The 14,206-nt window shown below is 42.2% G+C and overlaps 2 protein-coding genes across 6 annotated transcripts in view; one reads left to right on the top strand and one right to left on the bottom strand.

The window, feature by feature from the left end:
* Window positions 1-8,257, bottom strand: part of LOC124010577 (acidic fibroblast growth factor intracellular-binding protein B-like) — a 22,654-nt gene extending 14,397 nt beyond the window's left edge. For 2 of the 5 annotated variants that reach the window (XM_046323184.1, XM_046323185.1), the window contains exons 1-4: window positions 7,940-8,257; window positions 1,019-1,103; window positions 697-895; window positions 350-476 (exon numbers count right to left, since the gene is read on the bottom strand). In XM_046323184.1, the coding sequence (XP_046179140.1) occupies window positions 350-476; window positions 697-895; window positions 1,019-1,103 (411 nt within the window). In that variant the 5' untranslated portion in view covers window positions 7,940-8,257. Of the gene's footprint in view, window positions 1-349; window positions 477-696; window positions 896-1,018; window positions 1,104-1,388; window positions 2,094-7,939 lie in introns of those variants that run through there. The other 3 variants (XR_006834471.1, XR_006834472.1, XM_046323183.1) reach the window with 3 other exon arrangements.
* A 2,023-nt stretch (window positions 8,258-10,280) lies between these two features.
* On the top strand, window positions 10,281-13,402 carry LOC124010953 (coiled-coil domain-containing protein 85B-like). Its single transcript, XM_046323787.1, has one exon. The coding sequence runs from the start codon at window positions 11,511-11,513 to the stop codon at window positions 12,111-12,113; it is 603 nt and encodes a 200-aa protein (XP_046179743.1). The 5' UTR covers window positions 10,281-11,510; the 3' UTR covers window positions 12,114-13,402.
* The last annotated feature ends 804 nt before the right edge of the window (window positions 13,403-14,206 follow it).

Raw genomic sequence — 14,206 nt, forward strand, 5'->3', positions numbered from 1 at the left:
CAAAGGGTGGCTACTTTGAAGAATCTCAAATATATTTTGATTTGTTTAACACTGTTTTTGGTTACTACATTATTCCATATGTGCTATTTCAGTAGCACATACAGTTCTGATGTCTTCACTATTATTCCACAATGTAGAAAATAGTAAATATAAAGAAAAACCCTTGAATGAGTAGGTGTGTCCAAACTTTTGACTGGGACTGTATGTGGCTAAACAAGAAGTAATTGATGTACAGTGTATTTTGTATACAGCAGTACTGTGTGTCTAAGACAATTTCCCCCTTGGGACATGTTACAGGTCCGTGATGTAGTCATTATTAATGGAGATGTCTCGCTGAGGTTTCTGCTACCTGCCGCCTGCAGCTCTTCAGTGTGACACCAGTCTTTGCACTGACATCATCCAGGTCCTTCTTGGTCCCCTTTGAGAGTTTCTTCCCAAGGACCTCTCGTACAAACACGCCATCGAACGTATAGTACCTTTACAGAAAGATGGGCGAGAGGGAGGAGAGGGGCGAGAGGGAGGAGAGGGGCGAGAGGGAGGAGAGGGGCGAGAGGGAGGAGAGGGAGGAGAGGGGCGAGAGGGAGGAGAGGGGCGAGAGGGAGGAGAGGGGCAAGAGGGAGGAGAGAGAGACAGATTAGGTGACGTTTAAGGCAGAGGAAGATAAGACGTTAAAAAGTGTTTCAGGAGATGGAGCACCTCTCTATGAGCATGGTTTGGCGATGAGGTGGGATCTGGAACAGCAGCTGATTGGCCAGTTTGGCGGGGCTGTGCAGGAGGCGCTCACACATCTGGAAGGTTCTGTACTGGTCCATGGTGTCACTGCGCAAAACCTCAGCACTGGCCTCACACTCCTCCAATACCCCTCCCTCCATACGTACCTTCACTGCATCATTCACTGAGGATGGGGCAGAAAGGAAACAGAATTCAAGGTTTATGTTAGAGATATTGATTAAGTATTTTTTTATGGATGACTGTGTCTAGTATATGTGTGTGAGTTGGTGAATGTTGTGGCCAATACCTGTGTAACCATCCAGCCAGAACTGATAGACTTCCTCATCCATAATGGTGGTGTTACCCACAAACACATCGAGTTCCACTGACATCTAAGTGGAAACAAGACAAATATGGTTTTAATAAGCGTCAATGTTTTCATTTCACTTGTCACAATACCTGTGGTATATTATTCACCACTTAAGAGTGCATTCAGGAAAGTATATAGACTCTTAGACTTTTTCCACATTTTGTTACATTACAGCCTTTTCCAATCTAAACACAATATCCCATAATGACAAAGGGGAGAAAAAAAAACGTAGCAGCAACATTATGTACAAAATACCATCTCTTATGACTGAAAAGAGCTTCTGGACATAAGAACAGCGATTACTCACCTCGAATTGGATAAATAATTTTTATTTCATGAGTCGGATGGGAAGGATATACTCCAAACACCCGAACAGGCCCTCATCCTCATCATACGCTGGAGAAAGAAACTGAGATTTTTGCAGAAAGAGATCGGTGTGCCTTGTGAGGATCAGACAAAGAGTGGCTAATCTGCCTTTTGCCATCAGTACTGTTAGCTAACGTTCAATCACTGGAAAATAAATGCAATAAACTGAAAGCACATATCCTACCAACGGGACATTAAAAACTGTACTATCTTATGTTTCACCAAATCGTAGCTTAACGACGACATTAATAACATACAGCTGGCGGGTTATACACTCCATCGGCAGGATAGAACAGCAGCCTCTGGTAAGACACAAGGCGGGGGCCTATGCATATTTGTAAACAACAGCTGGTGCACGATATCTAAGGAAGTCTTGAAGTTTTGCTCGCATGAGGTAGATTATCTCATGATAAGCTGTAGACCACACTATCACCCTAGAGAGTTGTCATCTGTATTTTTGTAGCTGTCTACAAACCACCCCAGACCGATGACGGCACTAAAACCGCACTCAATGAGCTGTATACCGCCATAAGCAAACAGGAAAACGCTCATCCAGAGGCAGCACTCCTAGTGGCTGAGGACTTTGATGCAGGGAAACTAAATCAGTTTTACCAAATTTCTCTCAGCATGTTAAATATGTAACCAGGGAGGGGGGGGGGACCTTTACTCCACACACAGAGACACGTACAAAGCTCATCCTCCATTTGGCAAATCTAACCATAATTCTATCCTCCTGATACCTGTTTACAAGCAAAAATTAAAGCAGGAAGCACCAGTGACTGGGTCTGTAAAGTGGTCAGATGACACAGATGCTAAAGTACAGAACTGTTTTGCTAGCACAGACTGGTACATGTTCCAGGATTCTTCCGGTGGCATTGAGGAGTACATCACATTAGTCACTGGCTTCATCAATAAGTGCATCGATGTCATCGTCCCAACAGTGACTGTACATACATACCCCAACCAGAAACCATGGATTACAGGCAACATTCGCACTGAGCTAAAGGGTAGAGCTGCCGCTTTCAAGGAGTGGGACTAACCTGTAAGCTTATAAGATATCTCGCTATGCCCACCGACGAACCATCAAACAGGCAAAGCATCAAAACAGGACTAAAATCAAATTGTACTACACCGGCTCCGACGCTCGTCGGATGTGGCAGGGCTTGCAAACTATTACAGACTACAAAGAGAATCACAGCCAGGAGCTGCCCAGTGACACAACCCTACCAGATGAGCTAAATCACTTCTATGCTCGCTTGGAGGCAAATAACACTGAAACATGCATGAGAGTATCAGTTGTTCCGGACAACTGTGTGATTACGCTCTCCACAGCCGATGTGAGTAATACCTTTAAACAGGTCAACATTCACAAGGCCACAGGGTCAGACGGATTGCCAGGACGTGTACTCCGAGCATACACTGACCAACTGGCAAGTGTCTTCACTGACATCTTCAACCTCTCCCTGTCTGTAATACCAAGATGTTTCAAGCAGCCCACCATAGTCCCTGTGCCCAAGAACACGAAGGTAATCTGCCCAAATGACTACCGACCCATAGCACTCACGTCTATAGCCATGAAATGCTTTGAAAGGCTGGTCATGGCTCACATCAATACCATTATCCCAGAAAACCTAGACCCACCCAATTTGCATATTGCCCCAACCACCCCAACCGATCCACAGATGATGCAATCTCTATTGCAACCACAATGCCCCTTTCACACCTGGACAACAGGAACACCTATGTGAGAATGCACCATCGAGAACATCCTGACGGGTTGCATCACTGCCTGGTATGGCAACTGCTCCAACCACTTCCAACCGCAAGGCACTACAGAGGGTAGTGCGTACGGCCCAGTACTACACCAGGGACAAACCTCCTGCCATCCAGGACCTCTATACCAGGTGGTGTCAGAGGAAGGCCCTAAAACTTGTAAAAGACTCCAGCCACCCTAGTCATAAACTGTTATCTCTGCTACCGCACGGCAAGCAGTACCGGAGCACCAAGCCTAGGTCCAAAAGTCTTCTAAACTGCTTCTACCCCCAAGCCATAAGACTCCTGAACATCTAATCAAATGGCTACCCAGACTATGCCCCCGCCCCCCCACGCTGCTGCTACTACTCTGTTATTATGTATGCATAGTCACTTAAATAACTTTACCTACATGTAGATATTACCTCAATTACCTCAACACCGGTACCCGCACATTGACTCTGTACCAGTACCTCCTGTATATAGCCGTGCTATTGTTATTTACTTTTGCTCTTTAATTATTTGTTATTCTTATCTATTATCTATTATATCTACGATATTTTCTTAACTACATTGTTGGTTTAGGGCTTGTAAGTTAGCATTTCACTGTAAGGTGAATCTGTTGTATTCAGCACATGTGACAAATATAATTTGATTTGATTCATTTGAATTGACCACAGGTGGACTACAATCAAGTTGTAGCAATATCTCAAGGCTGATCAATGGAAACAGGATGCACCTGAGCTCAATTTCGAGTCTCATAGCAAAAGGTCTGAATACTATGTTTTTCATTTTCAATAATTTCACAAAAAAATCATAAAAACCTGTTTTCGCTTTATCTTCATGGGTTAGTGTGTAGATTTATGAAATATATACACTGGTCAAAAAAATAAAGGGAACACTTAAACAACAATGTAACTCCAAGTCAATCACACTTCTGTGAAATCAAACTGTCCACTTAGGAAGCAACATTTGACTGACAATAAATGTCACATGCTTTTGTGCAAATGGAATAGACAACAGGTGGAGATTTTAGGCAATTAGCAAGACACCCCCATTAAAGGAGTGGTTCTGCAGGTGGTGACCACAGACCACTTCTCAGTTCCTATGCTTCCTGGCTGATGTTTTGGTCACTTTTGAATGCTGGTGGTGCCTTCACTCTAGTGGTAGCATGAGACGGAGTCTTACAACCCACACAAGTGGCTCAGGTAGTGCAGCTCATCCAGGATGGAACATCAATGCGAGCTGTGGCAAGAGGGTTTGCTGTGTCTGTCAGTGTAGTGTCCAGAGCATGGAGACAGGCCAGTACAGGAGACAGGCCAGTACATCAGGAGACGTGGAGGAGGCCGTAGGAGGGCAACAACCCAGCAGCAGAACCGCTACCTCCGCCTTTGTGCAAGGAGGAGCACTGCCAGAGCCCTGCAAAATGACCTCCAGCAGGCCACAAATGTGCATGTTTCTGCTCAAACGGTCAGAAACAGTCTCCATGAGTGTGGTATGAGGGCCCGACATCCACAGGTGGGGGTTGTGCTTACAGCCCAACACCGTGCAGGATGTTTGGCTTTGCCAGAGAACACCAAGATTGGCAAATTCGCCACTGGCGCCCTGTGCTCTTCACAGATGAAAGCAGGTTCACACTGAGCACATGTGACAGACGTGACAGAGTCTGGAGACGCAGTGGAGAACGTTCTGCTGCCTGCAACATCCTCCAGCATGACCGGTTTGGCGGTGGGTCAGTCATGGTGTGGGGTGGCATTTCTTTGGGGGGCCATAAAGATCATCAAGGACATCAACCACCCGAACCACTGCGCACAGTCCTCCATGTGCTCGGCAGAGGTAGCCTGACTGCCATTAGGTACCGAGATGAGATCCTCAGACCCCTTGTGAGACCCATATGCTGGTGCGGTTGGCCCTGGGTTCCTCCTAATGCAAGACAATGCTAGACCTCATGTGGCTGGAGTGTGTCAGCAGTTCCTGCAAGAGGAAGGCATTGATGCTATGGACTGGCCCGCACGTTCCCCAGACCTGAATCCAATTGAGCACATCTGGGACATCATGTCTCGCTCCATCCACCAACGCCACGTTGCACCACAGACTGTCCAGGAGTTGGAGGATGCTTTAGTCCAGGTCTGGGAGGAGATCCCTCAGGAGACCATCCGCCACCTCATCAGGAGCATGCCCAGGTGTTGTAGGGAGGTCATACAGGCACGTGGAGGCCACACACACTACTGAGCCTCATTTTGACTTGTTTTAAGGACATGACATCAAAGTTGAATCAGCCTGTAGTGTGGTTTTCCACTTTAATTTTGAGTGAGACTCCAAATCCAGACCTCCATGGGTTGATAAATTTGATTTCCATTGATCATTTTTGTGTGATTTTGTTGTCAGCACATTCAACTATGTAAAGAAAAAAGTATTTAATAAGAATTCATTCATTCAGATCTAGGACGTGTTATTTTAGTGTTCCCTTTATTTAATCCATTTTAGAATAATGTTTTAAAGTAACAAAATGTGGGGTGAAAAAATCAAGGGGTCTGAATACTTTCCGAATGCACTGTACATAGCTACTCTGCAACTGAACCAAAATCTGGGTTTACAGGAGAGGTTGAATATGGAGATTCTCCTTTGGCCCAAGAAGCAGCCATTCAACTTGCCATTAAACAAGCTTTTCAAGCTTAATAAATGTCAAAATACAGACAACTATCGTCATTACTGCCATTCCGGTCGGTATGTACTCCCAAAAAACATCTAAATAGAAAAAGTTACATGCAACCAAGAAAAATGCCTTGTCTGGAAATAATCTAAATATTGTTTTTGAGCAAGTGGGCACCTCTCGCCTGATCCAGCAGTAGGAAAGGTCATTGATTTGATCACCTACAGCAGTATGAACGTTATATCAATCTGTTGTTTCACCCGCGCTACATGGATGCAATAATATTTAATGTAAGTAGATTAAGTAACAATATAGGGTACGTTTTTACAGTGATTGTATATTTCTAGATAGGCTTTATTTAGTGTATTTTAATTCCAATAATATTGCAACAGGTGCAGAATAGGTGGATTTGACGCAATTGCACTTACTCAAAAAAATAGATTTGTTCCAGACATGGCATGTTGTCGGTTGCATGCAACTTTTTATTTAGACCTTTTTGGGAGTACATACAGACCGGAACGGCACAATTGACGACAGTTTCTCAGCAAAACTCCATTCTTTGGTAAGTATTGAACGTATTTTGATATGATTAAGCTTGAAAAGCTGGTTAATGGCAAGTTGAATGGCTGCTTCTTGAATTTAAAGGAATATTGCCATATTCAACGACTTTGTAAGCCTAGATTTTGTCTGGAAACCCGACATTGATTTGCATTAAATTCAATGTCAGGTAGAAATGAGCATTTAAATCAGGAAAGTTCTCTCTCACAACCTCTACAAGCCAGAATGTTGAATAAAATTACATTTTAACGTTCTTTGGCATTTGCCCGTACCGGGTCGGGCCCCCTTTGCCTCCAGAACAGCCTGAATTCTTTGGAGCATGGATTCTACAAGGTATGGCATTCAAACAATGCTCAATTGGTATCAAGGGACCTAACGTGTGCCAGGAAAACATTTCCCACACCACCACGGTTGACACCAGGAAGGATGGAGCCATGGACTCACACTGCTTACGCCAAATCCTGACTGCCACCAGCATGGTGCAACAGGAACCAGGATTCATCGTTCCCACTCTAGCCGCTTCTTCTGTTTTTTTTAGCTGATAGGAGTGGAAACCGGTGTGGTCGTCTGCTGCAATAGCCCATCCGTGACAAGGACCAACGAGTTGTGCATTCCGAGATGTCGTTCTGCGCCGTTATTTGCCTGTTTGTGTTACGCCTGTTAGCTTGCACGATTCTTGCCATTCTCCTTCGACCTCTCTCATCAACAACCCGTTTCACCCACAGGACTGTTGCACCATTCTCAGTAAACCATAGACACTGTCATGCAAACAGCCCAGGAGGCTGGTCTGCCTGCTTTATATAGTGCTCTTGAGTGGCGCAGCGGTCTAAGGCACCTCATCTCAATGTCCCTACAGATCCTGGTTCGATCCCAGGCTGTATCACAGCTGGCTGTGATTGGGAGTCCCATAGGGCAGCGCACAAATTGGCCCTGCTTTTCCTAGTTAAATAAAAGGTTCAATATATATAGTGCCAGGTGACTCACTGTCTGTGGGAGATATTTTCATGAAGGGGGTGATGTACCCAATAAACTGGCCAATGAGTGTATATCCATGGGGAAAGTATAATCACAAACTTTCCAAAATCCTGCTAGTGCCTTCAGATTTCTATCACCTTGCCTTCAGATTTCTATCACCTGAAGCATGTGCACAAGATACAAATACATGCAGGTGACTCGTAAACACGAGCTCAGCAAGTATGCACATGGTTCTGCACATGCTTCAGGTGATAGAAATCGGAATGCAATAAATTACCAGCGCTTTGAAAAGTTTGTAATTATACATTCCTACACGCTAAAAAGACCAACCGTATGGACAACCGGTAAAGTACTTTTAAATATATTTTTATTCAACATTCTGGTTTGTAGAGGTTGTGAGGGGAAACTTTCCTGATTAAAATGCTAATTTCTCCACGACGTAGAATGCAACGTCAGGTTTCCTGCACTGTACTAAAAAGTCAATGTTTTACTAACGTTAGTTACTTGTAATTACATTAACTGTATAAATTATGACTAAACAAGATGATACTTACCTTTTTAAATTAAGGTTCCAATATTCTAGACTGTTATAATATAGCTACGCGTTTTAACTAGGATGAGTAATAATCCCGCCTGTCCAGAACTGGTATACTACCGTTAGCTAACGTTGCTAGCTAGATAATTCATTATTATCTAAAAACATAACGAATAATAAACTCCTATAAGCTATGGAGACATTGTCATCCGTTGTTAATTCTGTAACGAAACCTTTTTTCGAAAAAATAAACGGAAGAAAATACCTGTGAACAACACTTTATTGTGCCTTTACAGGAAGTATCTTTATATAGCCAGATAAGTATGTCTGGTATAGCCCATAGAGAATGATAGAAGCGTCTAGTAGCCCAAATGGCCCATTTCGCATGGGCAGCGCCATTGAGGGCTTCCACCATTTTAATTTAGTCAGCTGGGCGGGTCTTCCAACTTCATTGGCTGGGTCATCAGAAGGGACCGGCCAATCGTGAAGAAGAAAATTAACTACTTCAAAATGGAGATTGCCTCAATGGATCTGCTCATGCTGTCACAAATGATACAATGGCACACATACTAAGATGAGTCCTCTATCTATCTCTATGAGAATAACCAAAGATGGTTGGCTGTTTACCATAACATGTTTTTATCAGTTCCGGTCAATTTAACGGGGTGGGTCTACCATAGACACCAATGAGCTCGCTAGCTTTTAGTCCTAAAAAACGGAAATTAGTTACATCTGGTTCCTTCAGCCATTCCAGTGGGGAAAATAGGGTTTTGGGATAATTGCCGAAAATAAGGTCTGAGGTTAACACAGGCTAAGGATATCTAATAGCCTACGTTTTATTATATAAGATAATATCAATCAGTGAACATGACCTTTATACAACATGAAGCATTAATGTGCATTTTTTTTACATAAACGCTTCAAAATCCACAAAAAAAGTGACGTTAGCTGATGAAGATTATCTCATAGAACAAAACGTATAAGATCTCCTAAACCTGTGTTTACCACATACTTTATTTTCGGCGTTTATCCAAAAACGCCATTCATTTCCCAATAGGCTTTTTCCAGCGAACTATGGCAGAGTTAGTGCCTACAAAAAGACGCCATTACTATGTCTCTAAAGCAGCTAGGTCTGTTCTACTTAGTTCATTGGCTTTCATTCAATCAACAAACAACAAAAACAGTGAGTAGAGTGTCTCGCTTGCTCTTTCGTATCTGGTATAGCGGCCATATTTAAACCTTTTCAGTAGCACACTTTGAACTACTTATTTTCAACAACAAAAAATGTGGAATACTACAATCTATGAAAAATATGATGTAACCTACATGAGAACATGTTGCACAAGTTTATATAGTAAAATTATATTTTGATATACAAAACATACGCAATTATATTATGTAAAACAGAATATCAGAAGGGTTATTTTACCATAATAAACACAAATAAAATGTTAAAAAGTAGATAGCTACTATGATGAATTATGGTGTATGTGTGTTTTTGCGCATGCTTTCCCTGCAGAGATTTATCTGAATAAATCCCACCAAATCCCTCTCCTCGCCCCTCCCATCCTCCTGTTGCTGTATCTGTCTGTGCACTTCAAAATTACAAAAGAGAAAAAGTACACAGTCAACTGTCTTTTTGTTTTACACCTCACTGCAAACCAACCAACCAACCAACCCTCTCACAGTTCCAGCCCTTCTGTTAGCTAACCTCACCCTGATTCCATTCCCTGCTTCCCCCAGTCCCTGTATAACACCCTATATTGCTATGGCCTCACTGAAACAATAGAGCTGGAATGAAGGGAGGAAGGATGTGGACAAAATACCTCATGCTTAAACCTTTTGTCACACTTTCCATCTGTGTATTTGAAATTGTGTAGACTACACTGTAACTCTGATTCACTTATTGTTCTGTGTCAAAGTGTGTGTGTGTGTGTGTGTGTGTGTGTGTGTGTGTGTGTGTGTGTGTGTGTGTGTGTGTGTGTGTGTGTGTGTGTGTGTGTGTGTGTGTGTGTGTGTGGGGGCCTATGGTTGGAGGGGGTGGAGAATGGGGTCCTGTGGGGAGGTATTTAACAAATATATATGGAATAAAAATATACAATGGTATGTGATATGATTGCTATATATTCCGAATAAATTATTGTAGTTCTGCCCGTAGATTTGAACACAAATGTGATACAGCCTAAACAAAATTAATAGTATTAACACATGCATTCAAATTTTGATCGACGGGATACAATATGTAGTATTAGCTATTCCATCGAAAGAAATGACATCACATAAAATGAAATAAAAGTAGTGTAAGCTATTATTTTACCGTAAAGGAAGACCAAACGGAAAGAGAGAGGGGAGGGATTCAGAAGAGGGGCATTCCTACGGCCGCCTCCTTCACAACCACCATCCGACAACCATACTTGAATGCTCAAGAATGTAATCGTTTTTTTAATCATTTTGTAGGATAATATCAAGAAACGGTGTTTTTAAAACATCAGTGAATATTTTGACCTTCACTGTTAAACCGAGCATCTCTTCTACAAACGTGGTCTGTATCGATTTCGTCCTACATTTGTATTGCGTTTGTTCATTTCGTTTTTAAAAGACTACATGGATGATTACTACTCATTTCTATAGTTTTTTATGTGAAGGGAGAGGATAGAAGAAAATCCCATTCTTTTTAAATGGGCGTCATTTTCTGAAATTCACTGAGTGGAGACAAAAACCGAGTCTGAGAGGAGACATCCGCTTTATAATGACAGTGGAAGAAGGCCGACATTGTAATCCTCCACACACCAATGCAATAGGATGAGCAGGAATCTGGATGTATTTCTCTTTTTTGAAACTTCAAAGGCTTGTTTGTTTTCATCGGTGAATTTCAAATTACTGCCTCGTTCGGGGTTATAATCAAAAGGAATGTTTTGCCATGAACAAATTCTCCAAACAGAGGGAATACAACATTTACTCGGACAGAACGAAAGCATATGCTCTTCAGCACGTCACTTCTGATATGAAGATCTGAGTAAAATAACGTTATCGTACTTTATCCAAGGTTTTCCGATATTGGATGACGAGTCAACTGCACAATAAAAACGAAATAACGGATTGCAAAATCACGAAAACCCCTCACCCTGCTGAAGGTAACCAAGGAAAAGCAAAGGGAAAACTGGACAATTAATGCAAACTCTTTTTTTACAAAGCCTATAATCGTAGATTATCATCTGAGATATGAGAGTGATGGATTGACATTTTATATTGAAAATATATACATTCTTTGCTTTGTTTATTATATCAAGAGCGAATTTGTTCAGGGAATTTTATAGCTCATAGAAAAACGTTGATGTGAAGCATGCACTGTACCCCATTATCCATAGGTAAAACCAATCATAACTGTTGGCCTATATTTTGCTTCCATGGTTGGATAGAGTAAATTGATAGTCATACAATTCAGGGCTGCCTGCAAAAAGCTTACTGTAGCCTCCATGCACATTGCAGAGAATCCCAGGAATTGTAGACTAAAGTTAATTTGCCTCTACTGCCTGTAATTGGGAAAGGCTATTTCTCAGGTTATTGAATTACAGATCAGTCCAAAAAATATGGGGAGTGACAGTGAGCTCTACAACAGAGACTTGTCAAAGATGTCTGACGAGGATTTACTCTCCTGCTCTAAAGAAGAGCTGGTGAGTCGGCTGCGTAAAGAGGAGTCAGAGAAGATCTCTGCTCTTATCCAGCGTGGACGGCTGATAAAAGAAGTTAACAAACAATTACAGGGCCACCTGCTTGAGATCAGGGAGCTGAAAACCGTCAATCAGCGTCTCCAGGAAGAAAACACAGAATTGCGTGACTTGTGCTGTTTCCTTGATGATGACCGACTAAAGGTGAAGAAGCTGGCCCGGGAATGGCAGCTGTTCGGTCACCACGCAGCCAAAGTGATGCGTGAGGATCTGGGCGGCTACTTGAAAAAACTGGCCGACCTAGAGTGCATGCAGGATGGATTGGTAAAGGAGAATCTGGACCTCAAAGAACTCTGTCTGGTCCTGGAGGAGGAATGTGTCAGCAGGAATGACTCCAGTCCCGGTGGTTCCACTGAGCTCAACCTGCCGTGTATGGTGTCCCGAGACCTGGGAGATGGAAGTTCAAGCACTGGGAGTGTCGGTAGTCCGGACCAGCTCCACCTGGTGTGCTCACCTGATGACTGAGGATGGGACAGAACCGGATACTTTCACTGAGTAGTGAAAGAGCACGATAAAGAGAAATATGGGTTGAGGAAATATGTTTAGTTGTTTACAGCATTCATTGGTAGAACACAAACTTGATTGGGATACTTTTTAGAAGATGGCCTATAACACACAGTAACACAGCATCATCTCCAGAATAGCAGTCAATTCTGTTCCTTCTGCACATGCTGCTGTCCTAAAGAAGAGTTGAAAAAGGATCCTCAAGAGAAAAGAAAAAGGCTTTTTTCCTGGAAAGAGGGATGACAGGCCCACATAAACATTTGAGACTAAAGGTCAAGCTTTATCGAATGATAATTTCACAATTTTATGCTTTTTTTAAACAATATTTTGGGAGGTTTTCCTCTGTTCTGTGATTGAGACTATATATGGTTAACAGTAGCAGGTGTTGGAAGGAGGTTAGGTTAGGATGTTATCTCATGCACTGGACTGTACTGATAGTGGACTACTTCGTACTGCATTGCACTGGACAAAGCTATTATATGAGTCCTTGTAGACACATATCTCGATCCAGATTTGAGCCATACTAGTCTACTGTACATGACATCCAAAAGCACTGAAATATTTGAAGGATGAGTGATGATTTTTGTGAAAGACCTTTAAATAACATTTAAATCATGTAGATTATGCATTCAGTCCCTCAGGTCAGGATTGGAGTGCTGTGTGAATGAAATCACAAACTAACAATGAAATAGTATATTATGAACACTGTCTTGGCTGCCCATGGGTTTTACACTGAAAGACATAGCTAGTGTGCCACAGTAATTTAGGCTGTACAATGCACTAAAACTTGTGATGGCACCGCTGGTTTGTGTCTTGCACCTGCACCTATATGATGGTGTACTTAGACCTTCTTCAGAACTGAACGGCCCAGGCTGTTCTCAACCAGCCACTTTTGTGTCAAACTGGAAGCTCGAGACTGGATTTGACATGATGCTGGGAACTAGACAAGACACTTTTACTTTGTTCTTTACTACATTATTATTGTTATGATTATTATCATTATTACTACTGCTTCATATTTTCTGTCTAAATTGCCAATAGTCAGGATCCTAATATAATGTTTTGTGGTAATTCTCTCATTGTCATTAACTTGACATATCAGTTTTACATCATTAACAAATACATATTTCTGTTTTAAGCATATAGACCATGCTCATGGATTGGATAAGATTTGCTTTGTTGTTGGCTGTGATTGGTGGGCTGCTTGTAGTGCATTGAAGAGCTTTAAATACACTGGCTGAGACACTCAATCATGTTGTGACCTTTCTTTGTGTGTGTGACTCTGCAGAAAGACATTCATTTTACATGGTGCAACATGAGTGATTGATTGATCTCTCTACCTGTTTGTTATGACCCGTTTGTCCCAGACTGCAGGCGATTGATGTTCCTGTCCATGTCATACAGCCTGGCATTGTGGAAATGTATCAGTTTTATTTTTGGACCTGTTTGCGCAGTGGAAGGTAATGCTTTAACAGAGAGCTCATTTTACAGAGAGGAGCACACAGGCTCTCTCCTAAATCTCCTTTTTATTATCACTGCTATCATATGCACTCTGGGCCTCCTGTAAGTGAGTGAGTCACTTAATTTGCGAGAAGTACAGTAACATCAGAACTCTGTGTTCAGGAATCAGGGTCATGGACAATAGATCTCCATTTACCAGACTCTCATTTTGATCTATGTTTTGTCCTCTGCCAGGCCAAAAAAATTCTAAACATGACCTCCCATTCAATCAAAAACCCAGATGTCCCGCTGTGACCTCCTTTTCTTCTTGCTTATCTTTCTTATTCAGCCCATCTGAAACATTGTGTTATTTGTATCTGTTTGTATTGAAGTCAGTTATACAATTATTTCCAGAGAGGAAGCAGAGAGGTAATGGCCAGCTTTCCCCTCCCTTTCCTCCCCAGCATCCATTACCTCCTTACATAATGTTGCTATGCAGCAACATCAAGCAGGAAACAGGACGTATTCAAAATGGACTGACTAACGGGTTTAACACTAAGGATGCGTTTAATCTTCTTTTTACCCCTTTCATACTGATATTTTAAAATGTAGAA

This window comes from Oncorhynchus gorbuscha, linkage group LG23 (genome assembly GCF_021184085.1).
Source record: "Oncorhynchus gorbuscha isolate QuinsamMale2020 ecotype Even-year linkage group LG23, OgorEven_v1.0, whole genome shotgun sequence".
In the NCBI taxonomy this organism is placed as follows: domain Eukaryota; kingdom Metazoa; phylum Chordata; class Actinopteri; order Salmoniformes; family Salmonidae; genus Oncorhynchus; species Oncorhynchus gorbuscha.

Excerpts from the sequence above, each read along its gene's own strand:
- LOC124010953 (XM_046323787.1), top strand. The coding sequence starts at position 11,511 with ATGGGGAGTGACAGTGAGCTCTACAACAGAGACTTGTCAAAGATGTCT.